General features: G+C 38.2%; 1 protein-coding gene across 1 annotated transcript; it reads right to left on the reverse strand.

Annotated features, from left to right (window-relative positions):
- Window positions 1-276: 276 nt before the first annotated feature.
- Window positions 277-16819, reverse strand: lrig2 (leucine-rich repeats and immunoglobulin-like domains 2). Its single transcript, XM_040006092.1, has 18 exons — window positions 16134-16819; window positions 15700-15774; window positions 15208-15342; window positions 14695-14838; window positions 13295-13438; window positions 12949-13092; window positions 12556-12699; window positions 10721-10801; window positions 10270-10341; window positions 10027-10095; window positions 7949-8112; window positions 7279-7590; window positions 6634-6915; window positions 5715-6155; window positions 5405-5557; window positions 4842-4982; window positions 4129-4392; window positions 277-3345 (listed from the first exon to the last, which is right to left on the reverse strand). The coding sequence occupies exons 1-18, from the start codon at window positions 16319-16321 to the stop codon at window positions 3113-3115; spliced, it is 3186 nt and encodes a 1061-aa protein (XP_039862026.1). The 5' UTR covers window positions 16322-16819; the 3' UTR covers window positions 277-3112.
- Window positions 16820-18119: the final 1300 nt, after the last annotated feature.

Genomic DNA, 18119 nt, shown 5'->3' on the forward strand with positions numbered 1-18119 from the left:
ATGTACAAGGCAAAATCCCAGGGTTCTTTTGTTTCACATCAAAAATTGTCAGTAAGTTATGGACCAATTTGTCCAATCTGCTAACATATGAAAGAATTCCTCCAAAATCAACACTACATTTGAGATGTTGCATTAAATTGAAGATGCAGTTTAAGGGATGTGCAAATCAGTGTGTTGCTTTTATTTACATCTCAGAGAGCATCCGAAGGTTTTTGGAAAATGTTTAACAACAGCTTAAGAAAGAAAATCCACTTTAAGTAAAGAGGGAGACAAAGATTCAAAAGACATGATCAGAATTCACGTTTAATGTTTGAATAATGGCTATGTAACAAAAAGGCTTTTTAGACATGCTTTACAGAATGTACAGGAAACAAGGTAAAAAACAAAAAGCAGCATTGGATATTGCCAGAGCAGTTACTGCTAAACTTTGGTATAAAGTCATAAAGGGCATTTCAGAAAACAAAACAAATGCACATTATTTTAGGCTGCGTTGGTGAAAAGTATTGAACACTGAATTGATTTCGGCCTCCCAGATATGTAGCTTCATTAGGATAACTTATCGCAGTGAGTTTTCATTTAAATTTTTGTATCGCTTAAGAGGGGCATGAAATTGACTTTGACCAACGGTCTGGGAACATCGACACACAAATGTGCCACCACCGAAAAAACAGAAATGTGGAAAAAATAGAAAAAATACAGAGGGGCCGGGAAAGTTGATGCCAATAACAGTTAATGTTATTCAAAGGAATTTATAGGAATGTGCGGGTAGAAGAAAGTGGAAACAAAATACAATTCATGTCTGCACGTACCAGCAAGGAGGTGAAGTTCTTGGAAAGTATTAATCAATGCATTTTTGAGAAGTTACTGATGACACATAAATTAGATATTCTGACATTACATGGAAGACACAGCATCAAGCTACATTACAATGCGCACGGTAGATGAACTTTTTACTTTGTGATTTTTTTCTGTGCCTCGACTCAGTACCTTTGAATACTCCATTTCTCAAACGTGTGTTGGTCAACTATATGCAAAAAAAAAAAAAAGTCTAGAAAAATATGAACATGTTATACACTCAGCTGCCAGTTTATTTAGAGCACCTAACTAAAAACTCATGCAGTTAGGATAATCCTTATTCATTAGAGTTGTTCAGTTTAAAAAAAAAACTTTGGTAAGGCATTTACTCAACTGTATAATCATTATGGAGAAGTCAATTTGACTGTATACAAGCAATGTTTCTATTCACATTGGTATAGAGCACAAACACATTTAACGACACCCAACAAAATGACTGCACAGTTGAATCAGTTGCTAATAAAATTTAAATAAAAACACTTTAAATTCATTAAAATGGTACGCAAACGGCAAAATAACACTATTTGAATGAGTTCATTTTTGCTAGTTTTATCTAATACACTGGCAGCTAAGTGTAATTTTCTAATAATACTGAGTAAATACCACTCAGAAACAATCATAGATGAACAACTTCAAAGTGCAATAATCTAGAAGACTTTAAGAACAACTCATTAGATCAAAACTGATGGGACAGGACATTCTTTTAACGGGGGCATTTTTGCTTGCAAACCTAAAGAATAACAATAGCTCTTATTTGGAAAGAGCACAGCTTGCTGAGGCCAGGCAGCTGTTGGGAGTGCCGTCTTTCAATTCTAAGAAAATAACACCCCATTATCAAGAAAAATGTTATCTTGCTACCTGAAGGAACATAAGATTTTGAGGATAGCTGTGGGACAACAGAAACCTAAAACAAAAAAGCTTAATGTTTTCAAAGCTACTGCAGCTCATCCGTCAAACCTGTCAGCAAATGGATTATTAGAACAATGAATTTAATAACTAGTATTATGTACACATACATACATGTATAAAATAATACATTACATTCTCATGTTCACAGTCCTAAGTGGAAACCTAGGGTTACATAATATTCATAGAAGGAACAATAGCTTTGAGAGAATAAACTATGATGATAAATCGACTTGTTAAAAAAAAAAAAAAAGTCATGCACACTGCATAATTAATTTTGCCACCATTAAATTAAGTGCCTGTTAACATAGGAGAAAAGGGAAAACAAATCAGTGCATACTGTATTTAAACAAACAAAAAAAAGCATAAAAAATATCATGTCACATGATCAAGGCTACTGAGAATGCTTGTTTAAAAGGCCATCCATTAGACAATAACTAAAAGTGGTCGACAGCAAAACTGTGATTGTCTCATGTGCAAAAAAACAAACAAACCAAAACAACAACTGTACCCTTTGTCCTCAAACTGCTCATCATTACGAAGACATAAAATATGGAATTATCAACTGCGTTTGACATAAAGAAAAAAAACTAAGTTTTGATAATATATGATATATCCATATATATTCATAATATACACCATATTTTGATGTCAGGTCTCTGGGATTTGCATAAATGGATACCATAGCATAGTTTTGAGTCAGTCAGGATGGCTGTGGGAATGTAGGTATGCCTTCAAGGGTCTTTCCAATATTATCCATCAAAAACTGCTGGTCAGGGAACTACCACTGTCCCCTCTTTAACCCCCATTTTTCCTGCTTGAGAGGCAGTATTCTAGCGACTTCTTCTCAAGTCATCTAGGCTGCTCCAACAGGTGTCTGTACCAGGAATAATGAGACAAAACTGCCAGCATGACATCAACTGGCACAGCATATGTTAGTCTCACAGTACCAGGGCCAGACGAGAGCTTGTGAGGACTCGACCGTGTCTCTGTGTTCTCTCGTGGCAGCATCTGACATGGCTCTTTAAAGCATACATTCATAGTTTTCTCTTGGGTGAGAACAAAGGAGAGTGGAGGCTCTGGGAGGAAAGAGGTCTTGCAGAGGTGGAGATGTCAGAAAGGAGGTCACTTTAATCACCTGTCCACATATCCGGTCTGATGTGGCAAGTCTTTCCACACTGGAGCACACTAGTATGTCCTCTTGATTAAAGGGGAATGTAAACATACAAGAGAGCATCTTTGGCAGAATATGAGGAGTCTTTTTGGAGGTAGTGGGTGAAGGGTGAATGTGAGATGGGGGGGGTTGCAGCAACAAAGTGTCAGAGGCAGAATGTGGCCAGAATGAAAAACCCTATGTGGGAGCTGGATGCTCCTGAGGGTTAGTCCTATTAGAGGCACTTCTGTGGTCTTGGTTGCATTGACTGGGTGAATAGCCCACTTCTGCTTCACTCTGTTCTACTGCTCCATCAGTTGCAGAGGTCAGAGGAGGCGTCCTATGTACAGTCACTGGGATCTGGGAAGCTCCAGGCGGTGGCTTCGAAGATAGATTTTCTGCTTCTCTCCAGAAAGACCTGCTAAGTGAATCTGCAAAGACATTCAACAACAATAGCTGTTTACAACAATACCTTAAAGAACTGTTAAGTTCAAGAAGAATTTAAAATCATTCTCCCCCGAAGGAAGTATTTAATCGCTTCTGTTTTTTGTTTTTTTTAGAAATCTAGCATCCAGGGTTTTCAAAATATAATTTCAGGTTTTGTGTGATTTTAAATACCAATAACATTATCAAGATTTCAACGTCAAGGTTACAACAAATGTGAAAAATCAGTAAAAACTTTATATTGCCCAATTTTTATGAATCGTCTTCAAACTTCAAAACAAAATACTGGGCCTTGGTACCTTGGTTGGATAAGCATTTGACCTCGACCTTCATTGTTAGCACCCAAGGCTTTTTATTTTCAAATATTATATTCATATTATTAAACCAAAACACTAAATGTGTAGTTAGATGTTGTTATGCTTTCACAAACTAACTTTTTCCACAATCAGTTTTAGCTTATAACTTTCAGAATCATGCAGTTTTAATGATGAGATGCCATATTTATTTTACCTGTTCACTGGAAAATCTCAAATTTATTGAACATGTGAACTGATGTCCGAAATGTTCATTATGTGTAAAAAGATGTCTGCAAAATTCAACCTTGAGCCTACAAATAATATGTTGTTAACACTGAAGAAGGTATTAGATGTCGGAGTGGAAAGTTTCAAAATATTGCCTCAGTGGGAAGGGCTTGGTAGTTTGCAATAAACTTAGGATGTAAACATATTGATTTAAAAAGTAGAACTGAAATTTTTGTTTACAACTCTCACCATAGTGCTCTGGAGGAGTGTGGCTGCTTAGTCTTTTATCATGTGAGGTGAAAAAGACAGAAGAGTCCTGATTGCTAGTGAGGCTATTCAGAGCTGCGTCCTCATGCTGGGCATGCTCACTGAGGTTCTCCTTCAGACCTGGCACAGTCTTGTCCAGTGGATCATCCTCCCCCAGATAAGCATAGGGACAGTATTCCCGCGTGCGAGAGTAGATGTTGGCATTGTCATAGCAGTCAGAGCAAATGACTAGAGGACCTGCACCGCCTGGCAACAAAGAACAAATATTACATAAGCACATGACTGCTGTCATACCATACAATAATCTCTGTACTTAAGATTCTTCTCAAAACTACGACCATACATTTTATGCAAAACTATTATGAAAGGTGGATTATATGGTTCCACAGTTTGAAAAGAACTCTGAAGTTCTTTTTGTTTTTTTATAGACAAGACCTGGAACAGAATTTTACATTTTAAAACAGTCTGCATACAAACCAGTACACATTTAAAGATTATGTATATTTAGGTTTAGCTGTATTTCAATATTTTGGTTGGTTGGCTTAGCTGTTGATGGCATTAAAACAATAACTACAGAACACAAATTTGTTAAATCAATTAATTGCTTTAAGAGTCAGTGCAGAAATATAATACCTATAGCCAAGGCCGTTGCTGGTGAGGCAGCAATCCCAAACACTTGTGTTAATGACACTCACCTGGGGGGACTCCAGCTAGTCCCTCACGAGGCTCCCCGGGGTGGAAACTGCTACGGCCAGTAAACAGCGAGCCAACCCTGCAGTGCAACATGCTGTTCCCTTCAGTTTCCACCTCACTGCCTGTGTCTCCATAACACACACCTGGGAGCAACATGATAATTAGTTACAGTTTTATTTCAGCGGGGATCTGATCCAAAACATAAATGAAGGAATAGGAACCTAAGAGACAATGGAATTTCCCGAACAACCGAACCCTTAAAAGGTACATTATAAAATGTGAAGTTTCTGTTTTTGTCATCTCAGCACTGACTTGTTTACAAGACTGTGCAGTCTTGTGATCACAATGTTGACATACCCTCAGACTTTAAACTAGACTGCTGACTAATTTTCAACAGACCACTAACATTAAAAGAAATGGTTCATGTCACTTAAAGTTTACATTAAAGCACAAGAAAAATCCTTCATAAATACTGACAGGATACTACTGAAATATCCAGTTTGGTTTGTAGATGGAGAAGGGAACTATTGTTTTCTGTTTCAAACTCAAAGGGCAGGTAACCCACCGTCCGTGCCCTTATGGACATATCCATTAGAGAGGGGAGGCATGAGCTGCTGGTGGCTCCCAGCCTCAGAATTACTGTAACCCTCCTGAGGCTCAGACAAAGTACCCTGAGAGGATAGGTAGCTGGGAATATCTGCTGGCAAATTCATCTCATCTGTAACGGAAACATATTTTCAGTTCTATGTCATGACTTCAAAACAAAGTGTCCACGGAAACATTTCAGTTTACAAGCAGCCATCTTTTCTGGATAAAGCTTTCAATAAGGCGCATTTATGTTACAGGACAGATGGCTGTGTGTCCAAACTACTTACCTGTGTTGGTAATACTGTAGTCCTCACTTTTCCTACGCATGTGATAGATTACAATGACCCAGACCAACGAAGTCCCAACCACACAGCACACCACAACAATCACCACGATGCCCACAGTGGTCCAGGCATCCTGGTCATACACTGTGCCTGTATCGCAATTTGGTGATGGCGAGACGCTCAGGTATATGTGGCCACGCTCTGTACCCAAAGTATTAGACATGATGCAGGTGTATTTCCCAGCATCAGCTGGACCAGCATCAACAATGATAAGAAGTTGATTGGCTGCAGCAAAGAAGTGGCGCTCTGTTAGGACCAAAGGCCCATCGTCTTTGGTCCAGTTGAGACGAGGAGCAGGGCTGCCTCCAGCTATACACTGAAGCACAGCAGTTTCACCCCGGGCCACTGTTCTGTCTTCCAGTGGCCGCATGAAGGATGGGGTTTCTGCAGAGGAAAAGGAGGAAAAAAAAGAAGAGAGGATGAACTCATTTTTGATTTAAGTCATCCGTGGCCAGTTTAGATGGATGTGTGCTATTTTTTAAACAATTTTTCTCCAGCACTAATATTTAATGATTAATCACAAACTCCGCCAATTGGACAGTCAGTCATTATATACTCCTGCAAGTAGCTCAAGTCACATTTTGCAAGTACATTAATTAAGAAATATAATACTATATTTGATTTCGGATATGCGCCAGGCAGTCTCCTTTAAATATTCCACATGGTCGTGTTATAACAAGGCCATGTGGAATTTTTGCTTTTACGTCATCATTAGTTAAAACTGGCAGGGCGGCAACACATAAACAAGAGCTTGTAATGAGCAACAGACATAAATGAGCGGCCAATTGGAGTAGTGAGTTATCTGAAATGACCCCAGTAGATAAAAAAAAAAAAAACTCAGTTAATCAGATGGCTGACTCACCCAGAACAGTCAGCGTAGCATTTGCCGACAGGCTGCCAGCAGCATTCTGAGCGGTACAGCTATACACTCCCATGTCTTCTGTTTTCACTTTAGCAATGAAAAAGACGTCATCGTCAGGCATCACATGCATCCTGCGCTCTCGGGCAGCAGGGAAGTCAGTGCCTCCATCTTTCTGCCAAGCAATCTGTGGTGATGGATGGCCTTCAGCAGCACACTCCAGCCTGGCTGTAGTCCCGGTCCGGATTGTCAGATCCATGGGGGTCTTAAGAAAGGAAGGCATCTCTGAAAGACAGAAAATAGAAAGTCAAGGGTGGAATACAATGGTACAGACAGAAACAAATACTGATATATACCATATATGTATGAAAACGAGATAAAACCTTAGGGTACCTCTCTCTTATTTAATTTTTTCCCCAGTTACTGTACTGTCAAATGGGTAGCAATACTACTTAACAAATAAACTATATACAAGTATCAACTTCATGCAGATATATTGCAGTGAATTGGCAAAACCAGCAACCCAAAGCCTAAACAGGGTAAGTGAACAAGACGCAAAAACCTCCCAAAAAACAAACAATAAAAAAAAAAAAAAAAAGAACGGGCAATCACTGATCACATTCATTTAAAGAGATAACACATCCTCACCATTGACAGTAAGCTTTGCCCTGTTGGAGTAATTGGAACCAAAGTGATTGGAGACCACACACTGGTAACGCCCCTCATCGGTGAAGTTCACATTGAGGAGGTGAAGCACAGTGGTATAGATCAGCTCTCCCTCTTGGTACCGGGCATAATTTTCCACTTCTGCATCATACAGCACCTCCCCATCCTTCCGCCAGGCTGTGGTCATTGGTGAATCACTGCTGCTGGACGCAATGCAGCTCAGAGTCACATTGTTTCCCCGCAGTGCAACAGACGTCTCTGGGTGAGTTGTGATCTGAGGCTTGGGGAAATCATCTGTGTAGGCACATGTGTTTGGGAAAATAAAAACAAAGGAAATAAAAGAAACATTTTTCTAACTGAAATATATATATAAGATTTTAAGCTCCACCAGAATGCAACACAGTATCAAAAAACAAAAAACAAATACAGCTTTTCAAAAAATGACAAGTTAAAAAACAAAACAACTTTTCACGTATTTTGGATCTTTTTAAGTGAAATAATCCGCTGGACACTCTCAAAACATCCAAAATAAATATTACTTTTAGTCTTTTCTTCCATATACCAATAAACATTGTTTTATATGTTTTGTGCTTATTCAACAGAATCTATAATGGCAGGCTGGGAATAATTAAAACAAGGAAAAAAGACTGACCGCAAACAAACTCTTCCGGGCTGATGGACAGGACATTGCGACCGAGCAGATTCACAGGATGGGCACAGATAGCAGTGACAGACTGCTGGAACTGGCTGTCTGTCAACCAAGGACCCAGCCACTGCATGTGACAGTCACACAGCAGGTTGCTTGTGTTCAGGACACTGAGAATAGAGGAATAAATTGGGAAGCATGAGATGACTCATAGTAATATAAGACGGAATGACTCTACTAATGAAGTATGAGATTGAACCACTGGAAATAAAGGGAAATTTAATCTGGGATTTCAGGGATTCATCTGAACTCACTCTTCAGAGAGTTAATATAATTTATTCTTTTAGAAAAGAAACCTCCGCATACTAACTTGAAAAGAAGATTTAATCTTAAATAATTTAAAGCGAGCCATTTACAGATATCTAAATAAAGCTTATATAGCTTCCAAATAAAGCTATATTCCTGTGAAACACACAGGGAATTGTTATTGGTGAACATCTAAATCTGTTTACTAAGCCTTTTAGTCAACCTGTCAGCTGGACCATGGCAAAAGGATCTAAATTGTGGCATGAAATTGGATTCAAGGCTATAAAAAGCCTCCAGAACTGCGCTCTATTTTTTTTGTACAAAAATACATTTTAATTAGAGGAATGCTGCCATCTTCTTCTAGTCAAGTTATCAAACCAAGCCACTTTATCCGCTTGCAAAGCAGATATTGTTAAATTCTATTAAGGTAGCAGACTAATTACTAACAAGAGGATATGAGTACTGTCAGTTTGACAGCAGCTGGGGCATTTAGCCAGCCACTGCTTGAGAGACACTCCTAAGATGGGTTGATCAAAAGCTCAAAACAGTGAGAGACTTTGCATTTCCGCTCCCTTTCCTCGCACACAGGAGACAGCTGTCCCAACTAAGTAAAGGCTGCTGCAACTCAAAAACTAAATCAGAAGTCTTTGCTTGGCCAACTGCGAATAAAAAAAAAAAAACCTTTAAAAATGTGTAGTTTCAGTGACAGAATGTATAAACCCAGTATCTTGATGCATTCTCAATCACCCAGGAAAGTAAATCTCCAAAAAGTTGATTCTGTTCATCTGGACGTAGCGTTTTGTGGGAGAAACGTTTCATCACTCATCCAAGTCACTTCTTCAGTCTCAGCTGACTGCAGGTTTCCCCAATCTTTATAAACAGTACATTTGCATAATGACTGAAACCAGCCCACTGAGGGAACAATGGGCTGGGAGGTCAGTTCCTTAATCTTAATTATGCAAATTCTCATGACCATTGATCAACAACCACTGACCAAAACCCACTGATCAAAGACCACTGATCAATGGCCATGAGTACCATTCACAGAGAGTTGGGGAATGGCTGCAATCACAGCATTGTAAGATGGTGAAAGATGTACCCTTAGGCCCCCTCCTCGATTCAGAGATGGTCTTTCCCTTTTCACATAAATGGCCTCCTTGACTCCACGCTCAAACCAGCGTTCCTCCCTGTCCAGGATGTGTACATCCTCATCATTGAAAGAGTGTCCACTGGCCTGTAGGTGTAAATAGACTGCAGAGTCCTGGCCTGACGAAAACCTGTAGTGATCCCATATGTGTCAGGAGTATCGGAGCAGTTGAGACGCATTTTTTCTAAACACCGGGTCTCTGTGGCTTTTAAACCCCAAAACACGCTGCAGTCAGCTGAGACTGAAGAAGTCACTTGGATGAGTGACGAAACGTTTCTCCCACAAAACGCTACGTCCAGATGAACAGAATCAACTTTTGGAGATATAAACCCAGTAAATATATTTAGCCTTAAATTTCACCAACCAAATAAATAAATAAAGATTTTAAATGGGGCAACAAAATTAAAATTGCTATGGTGGATCAACAATGACTCCCTGTTTAAAATCTTCAGTGACGCCAATTTAAAATGTAAATCACTGCCCCTGCAGTGTTTCTTAATCATTGTAATTCCTTTTTAATGAGGTCAATAACAATAAATCAGTCTAACAAACATTAACACAGGAAAATACCAGCTAATACATGTGCATGAGAGCTGTAGGATGTTTCTGTGTTTGGTTTTGTTTTACTTACAACACTTTCAGCTTCATATGAGACATCGCCTCTGGGTGTATCGACATGATACCATTCTTGCTGAGGTCCCTAAAGATGGGACACAAATATGGATTAAACACACCAGTTTGATCAAATTGACATTTTTGTCAGAAGTGTAAAGCAACAACAGGACAATAAACCTTTCTGCTATGTTTAAACATTTAATAATAGATATCAAAATGACTGCATGGCTAAAAAGTATTAGATAAGGGCTTTACTCACAAGTGCTCGAGCTCTTCCAGGCCTTCAAACGCTTTCTTTGTGATGGATTTGATTTTGTTCTGTTGTAGGATTCTGGAAAAAATAAAGATATTTCACACGAGGCCAAGTGAACAGTTCAAACTAGCCTGCTCCTAGGCCATCCTTTATTACAAATACAAGTCACTGCTCCAGCAGCTTTTGTGAAGGCTGTTATAACATCTGACCCAACTTACACTGCAAATTGAAATAAATTGGAGAACTAAATAAATCAAATGTGCTAAAAACAGATATGTAGTATATTAAACATTACAATATAATTTAACCTTTCTGGAAATTTGTGCAGCCATTTGTTTGATGCACTGTAAAGTATCTTAACATAAACCAGCTCTATTTCTCTAAATACAAAAACATTTTACAAACTTGCATACTATATATAAAAATACAATTTTTAAAATTCATATCATGCCCTCACAGAGTGTTTAGCTTCTTCATGCCATCAAATACACCAATGGAGTCTTCAATGGCCCAGGAGATTTCATTATTACGGATATCTCTGAAAAGCAAAGAGACTCATATTAGATATTAAACACAGTACACACAGGCTGAACATCTAAAGGCTTCTCCTGCAAAGAACAAAGAGCACACATTACCACCACTGGGGTTGCCAGCAGCAGTGACTCTTCGTTAGAAGACTAACAATCTGAGACACCATACTTCCACACTATGTCACAGCTTGCTGCTCCTGCCGCTGTGATGAGGGGAAATAATTGGCTCTGTTTAGCACTGAGACAGTTCATGGGTCCACTGCAAGTCCAGGGAGGCCTTGTGTTTACAGGATGGGTCATGGGCTCTTTTGTTTTTCTTTCCTCATGCCTGGCTACCTCTGAAAGAAGTTCTGCACTCACCAGTTCCCCTCTCCCATGAAAGATCCCGAGATGGTCAAAATCCCAAATGCAACCCCTTTGTCATTGTAGTTCACTGGCTTAAAGAGAGCTCTGTGCAGCAAATAATGAGTTCGTAACTTTCTCACAGATAAACTGTGGATGAAGAAGATATACTCAATTAATTGGGCTGATATTTTGCTAATCAGAATTTTAATAGCTTTGGTTTTAAACCTAAAATACTGCCCTTACTTTAAAACAAACAAGCAAACAAACAAACAAACCCGGAAAAACTCTCATTAACATGTCCTAGCTCGAGATCAGCAGCAACAACAACAACCGTGTTAGACTGTGTCAAATAATCCACTTGTAAAGCAAGTTATGGTCACATAAAGCCACATTCTTTACATGAGGTAACATTAAAGCACTTTAACGGCAGTCAAAACAGTGGTGCTATCCAGGAATTCCAGTACAGTAACCTTGCCCAGCCCTTACATTGAAGTGGTGAAGATGAAATTGCCTGACTCAATACCAGAACATCATGATACAACAACAGATGAGACCAAAGAGGATCTCCCTGCTGCTAACCATCTTCATACCAAAATCTTTCCTGCTACCTTTTTCTCCAGTCACTTTACTGTCCAACCCCAAAAGATACTCTTTGAAAAGCTGCAGTTTAGGATTAGCGCTAACCCCAACCCTATTAATACTTACACTATATGTACTTATTTATCTTCTCCCAATTACATTAGTCCCCCTCAATACCCCATCAGCCCCATGCGCAGCTCTTTTTCTCCCGTTGTTTGGTGGAAGGGCCTAAAATGGCCCTTTTGATATTGAAGGTTGCCAACATGTGGTCTAGATCAACCAACAAGTGCTTCTGACAGTGAAGCCTCTCCAACATGAATGTTGAGAGGCTACTGACAAAAACATTGTAAACCTGAAACTTTTACTATCTGGGTGGAGATGCACACACCTCACGTAGATTTTTCACATTTTAACTAATTAAAAAAAGAAGAAAAAAAAAGAAAAAAAAAGAATCACAATTGTGTGTAAGTAAATTTCAGGACAAAGAACACAAAGCCGGAAAAACATACATCTATGGAAAACACACACAGAGTGGTTTAATCTAAATCTAAATGTACACCATTGACAACAAAAGATTTGCATGGCACTACAATAAGATGGGGACTTGAAATAGTGGTACTTTCTACCGTTTTCTCTGAACTACTTGGAAAGAATTCAAGAACAAAAAACTAAAACTACAAATGTAGAAAGAAACAAGTGCAGACCTACTTTTGCAAGAAGCCTTCAATGAGAATGCAGAGCCAACAGGACTTGAGTTAATTCGTTTACAGAGATTCATTAAACTTCTAACCACAAATAATAAACACATACTGCAGACAGATTCAGGCATTGCACTTACAGGGTGCGCAGACTTGACAGGCCACTGAACACTCCCTCTCCCAAATGGCTGATAGAGTTTTCTCCCAGGTTCAGGCCCTCCAGGAAATCTAAACCTTTAAAAGCTGTCTCCTCAAGTCTAGTCAGATGATTGCCAGACAAGTCTCTGTGCAAAGAAACCACAAATATGACAAACATTAACTAAAAACAATTTCCCTATGTTCTGTATGGTAATATTAGTCCACATTTAAGGATGAAATGAGATGTTTTCACAAAAACACCATATATGGTGCATTAGGTAGAAGCTAGACCTCATTGAACCAGCCCAGACAAACACAGTGCAGCAAGATAACAGTAACTGCTCCAAGTACTCTTAGCTACATTGGGATTGTAGCAACGAAGCAAACAGACTCACAGTTCCTCAAGCTTTTGGCAAAACTCCCAGGCGTCTGGTCCAATGATGCCAACAGCATTCTGGCTGACCCGCAGGATACGCAGCATGCGCAAGCCATACAGCCAACCTTTGTTAACCTCTGTTAGGTTGTTGTGCTCTAGCTCCCTGGGGGGGGGGGGGGGGGGGGGGGGGGGGCGACATTATTGACAAAAATAACTGTATTAAATCAATTTATTGCTTTAACATATCTGCAGGGGGAACCATAGGTGAGAACATTTTATGGAAGATTTTTTTCAGCAAGATTTTTTCATAGGTGCTGCACATTTTTTGCTAAATATATTGCCAAAGTCCAAAAGATTGCACTCACAATTCTTCAATGTTGTTCAGTCCAAAAAAGGCTCCATCCATGAGCTTAGTGATGCCATTCCTCTGCATCTTCAGTGATTTCAAGGAGTCCATCCCCTTGAATGTAAGGCTGTCAACAATTTTGATCTTGTTCCGCTTCAGTTCACTACAAACACAAAGAATCCATTTTCTTTAACCAAGTGTTTTTATACATAAACAAACTCACACAACAGAGCTTCTCGAATAGGAACATTTAGATCCATAGGTTTTTGGAATTTTGCCTCTGTACAACACCACATTGCTCGATTTTAAATCCAGTGGTTTTACAAATTATACAATCAAGATGTGATTCAAGACTTGCAGGCTTTTAATTACAAAGGTTTTAGAAATGTTTTGCATTAACTGTTTAAGATTTATGGCCATTTTTATACGTAGTGTGGCTTTTTCAGAGGCTTAGAAATAATTGGACAAACTAACATAATTTTACATAAGGATTGTTTTTACTGCTTTGTTGAAAACAATTTGCAGACAAAGACTGCCTGAAATCTGAAATGCACAAACACCACCAAATGCTGTGTTTCGAACTTTAAGATGTTCTGCCAAATGTTTGCTGCAGCTGCATTCAGTTGCTACTTGTGTCTGGGTCTTTCTAAATTAGGTTTTGTGTTCAGTAACTGAAAGGTATGCTCTGTTAGTTTCAGAACAGGTGACTGACATGATGTATTCACATCCATAAAGGCATCTATTAACTGTAGGCATTAGCAATGAAACACCTATCCCCTCAAGATTGCTCTTTACTACGCTAGATGTTGTGAAAGAGTTTTATGTAACCAAGGGAAGAACTGTGTAATCACTCACTTTTGTGGTCGTCCAAGCCTTTAGGTCTTTTGGAGCTGAATGGTTCATTCCTTCATTTAAAGAATGTACCAGATTGTCGATTTGGCCACGCATAAAATTTTGGCTCTTTTTCTCAAATTGGTTTATTGTGGTTTTTCCACCCCGCCCCCCGGTACTTGCATCAATATCTCTTTGGACTTCATATTTAGATTTTCTGGGAAAAGCAGTCAAATGCAAGTTACACTCTTGGAAACAATTCTATCTTTCTATCAGCTTAATTTGTCATTAAATAATGAGGAAGAAGGCCAAACCTGCCCATGGAACTGTCAGGCAACGGTCCAATTATTTTTTATCCTCTGTAAATAGGGCACGATGTGTGTTAAAGCTTCAATTCTGTCTTAATTGTTTAACTTGAAAATCCACGGTTGTGTACAGAAGCAATCTTTTTTTTTTAAAGTTTCAATGTCCGATAACTTACAAACCTAACTGTAAAACTGCGTAAAACTGAGTAAAATAAGAGCATCTGTGATATAAATTAAAATTCACCAACTGAGTGATAATGTTAAAGCATTTTATTATACTTACAGGAACTGAAGTTGTGGAAGTTTGAAGACTTTGGATGGAAGCACAGTCAATCTGTTCCTGTTCAGCCTCAGCACCAACAGGGAGCTGGAGATGTTTTCAAAGCAGCCAGGCTCCAGGACGCTGATCTTGTTGTTGCTTAAATTACTATGAGATAAAAAAAGAAAAAACATTACTACCAAATTTAGCAGAAGGAATCATTTTTCCTTTGTAGTTACGCATACTGTGTGAAGTAAATATTTACAAAAATGGTTGCTTTGCAATAAAATGCTTTCTAGGCCAAACTGAACAAAACAAGGTGTTTTCAGTACTCTGGTAAGAGCATGTGACGCTTTGCTCTAATGTGTTTCCTGCAATACTACGAATATCTTCTTACTGTTGTATTACACAGAATGTTTCCAATTGCAAACTTATTCACTGTCATACAAGCAAGTCAATGTATAGTTAAACCATATTTTAACACTGCATGTCTCACACACTGTCCTAGTACTGATAATAAAGATGACTTTGACTTACAGATATTTCAGCTGCATAGATGGAAAGGATCCAACTTTGAGCTCAGAGATGGAATTGGATGTAAGGTCCAGTGTCTCCAGGGAAACATATGGTTGTAGCTGAAGCATTGACAGCTCAGTGATCCGATTGTGGACTCTGAAATATATCAAATATAAAAAGGTATTAGTTTTAATGATGTCAATGCTTACTAAAGCATTCTTAGTCTAATTAAAATATTATTAACATGGTGAAAGAATGGGGGGGGGGGGGGGGAATAACAAAAGACTGACTCTGGTGGTGTCATCCACTGTTTTTGTATAAATATGTTTTAATCTAACATCCAACAAAGCATAAAAATTCAGCCAACATTAAATACTGTACAAATATTTTTTTACAAAGTGTTTAAATGTGCAGAAGAATTCAAGGAATGTTTTAATAATTAGTTTGAGTGCTGATAGAAAAGACCAAACAAACATAATTGAAAACAAACCCTGAAGAGGATTTTGTACTTACAAAGAAAGTCCTGTGATGTTTGAGGAGACATCGCCAAGATAGGGAAAAACAGTCAGCTCATTGTGATTCAAAGTACTGAAATCAAATTTAAACAAAAATGAAAAAGTTGCATCAGTCAAATAGCCATACATAACTGAGATTTTAAACAAATTTACTCGAGATCTGATGTCCCTTATAAACTGTGAGCAGAGGTTTATATATCACACTTTTCTTCACGACAAAACAAAAGTTACAAACAACGAGTATATTTCCAAAAATAATCTTACCTATCCTTAAAATACTCAAAGGTGTTGGTTAAGTGGTTAAAATGTATTCAAACTGGTTGTATCTCTATATTACTATCCAATCTTTTATTGAGCAACCAATCAGTGCAGCGGTTCAGTAAAGGACTAGCTCTGCTAACTTCAGTTATGTTCATCCAGATGTGTACTTACACTTGGGTTATCCCATCTGGGACTTCCACTGGAGCCATCGACAGCCTTCTTCTGTTGCAGTCCAGAATATGAACCTCATCCTCTGTTTTATAACACGAGCAAGTAGCAGGACAAGTCTCACTGGCCCAGGCACCCAAACTTAGCAGCATGAAGATAAGGGCCGAAGGAATGGGCCAGCCTTCCGCCATTTTAAATGCCTTCCCACTGAGAGTTAGCTACGTGGCTAGCTAGAACTGGCACGTTAACTTAACACTTAACACCACAGAGTTGTTTTTGTAGTTTACGACCATTCAAGTAAGCACATATTTAAGATTTATATCGTCACGATTCCAGGTGGAATCGTAAAATGCAGTTTTTTCCAACTTAAGCGGGGCATCCCAGCAGAGATTTCTGCTCTTCTTTCAGTGGCTGGAATTCCTTCCGCTCCAGCCAGGACACCCTCCCGGAGAGGTTAGCTAGCTCACCGCTGAACTGAGTTGGTCCCACAAACACGCCACTTTTCACCAGAAGAGATCAGTTCAAATCCGTACGATAACCGCTTTTGATTATACTGATCCAAATGAAATGTTACGGGCGTTTAACTCAGACTGTTTACAAAGAATTAAAGAAATTTTGTCCCGTCTTTCCATCCCGAAAGAACAACAAAGCCCCGTGAGTTGATGACACAGGATACCCTAATCCCGCCCCTCTACAGCATGTTTACAGTTATTCTATTGGTCCGTGATTTTGCTTGTCAACCATTTGCGTCGTTTTGATTGGATCGTGTTTTTGTCCGACACTCTGTTTGCAGGAAAAAAGTTTTTAAGAACTATTGAAGTATGAAATAGTATTCCAGATCCTCGCGGTTGTTAGTGGTAAAATGTACTTTTTGATTTAGGAAAATGTTTTGTTTTGATTTGTTCGCATTTTCACAGTTTCAAACACATAGCCACAAGTAAAGAGCACATTTAAATGTTGCTTTTATCACCATTTTATATATAAAAAAAAAGGCCTATCTGTGAGTAGAGGGAGTAAGTAGTAGCAATAACAATATAAAAATACAAATCAGAAAATGAAGTAAAATAAGAATACACAATAAAAGAAATAATAAAGAGTGTGCAGTAAAAAAAAGTTAAAAAAAATAAGAATCTATAATTTCTAAAAGCATTAAACAGATTATTATGATCCTACAATGACTGCTTTACATATTTATACTCCACTACAAAGACAAAAAGCAGTACCAGTGTGATTTGTGAATATATAATCTATCGTTATAATTGATGATATATGAAAGTTGTTTGGTTGCCTAAATGCACTCATTGATATTTTTAATTGTTTATGTATATAAAAAGATTTGGACTGTGTGATCTTAACTTAATACTTTATTTTTAAATAGATTAACTGTGATTTCTAGTGTTATCCATTGTGTTAGAATACTTCCCTCTAGAATAAATAAACACTGAATGGGTGGGGTGGGGGATGTGGTTAGCTCAGAATTTAATGTGAACTTCAGTGCTTTACTTTATGCACACGGTGAGATAAGCATCATACTTGGGCAAATTTGCTAAATGTTTCTGTTGCATTCTGAGTATATTTTATTCAAAATTATGGCAAACTGGAAACCTATGTATGTAAATTTTCCCTTGTTTTCAATCTTTATATCAACTGCTATATAACATTTCAATTAACAAATTCATTAAATATAGAATTTGACACTTGACAATTAGAATAGAATAGAATAAAATAGAATAAAGTGGGCTTTATCAAAAAATAATACAACAGCCCAGCAATAAAATTTTATATTTGTGAAGAGAATTATTGAGTCTTTAGACAGCTGCCAATTCAACTCATTCAATTTAAATTTTATAAGAATTTTTTCTGTTGAGCTAATTAATGGAGAGAGAGAGAGAGAGAGAGCAGGGAGCAAGGGAGGGAGAAAGAGGATGGATGAATGCAGCAAATCGGTAAGGGGGAAGTCAGTGGAAAACAATTTGACTATGATATTTG

Source organism: Simochromis diagramma, unplaced genomic scaffold (genome assembly GCF_900408965.1).
Source record: "Simochromis diagramma unplaced genomic scaffold, fSimDia1.1 OVJJ01000320.1, whole genome shotgun sequence".
Lineage (NCBI taxonomy): Eukaryota > Metazoa > Chordata > Actinopteri > Cichliformes > Cichlidae > Simochromis > Simochromis diagramma.

What these genes read in the sequence shown, in the direction of transcription:
- lrig2 (XM_040006092.1), bottom strand. Translation starts at nt 16,321, where the DNA reads ATGGCGGAAGGCTGGCCCATTCCTTCGGCCCTTATCTTCATGCTGCTA. An exon ending in GGCAAAGCTTACTGTCAATG is followed by an intron (nt 6,916 to 7,278) that starts GTGAGGATGTGT and finishes TCTGTCTTTCAG; the next exon opens with AGATGCCTTCCTTTCTTAAG. An exon ending in CTACAGTATTACCAACACAG is followed by an intron (nt 5,558 to 5,714) that starts GTAAGTAGTTTG and finishes TTTCCGTTACAG; the next exon opens with ATGAGATGAATTTGCCAGCA.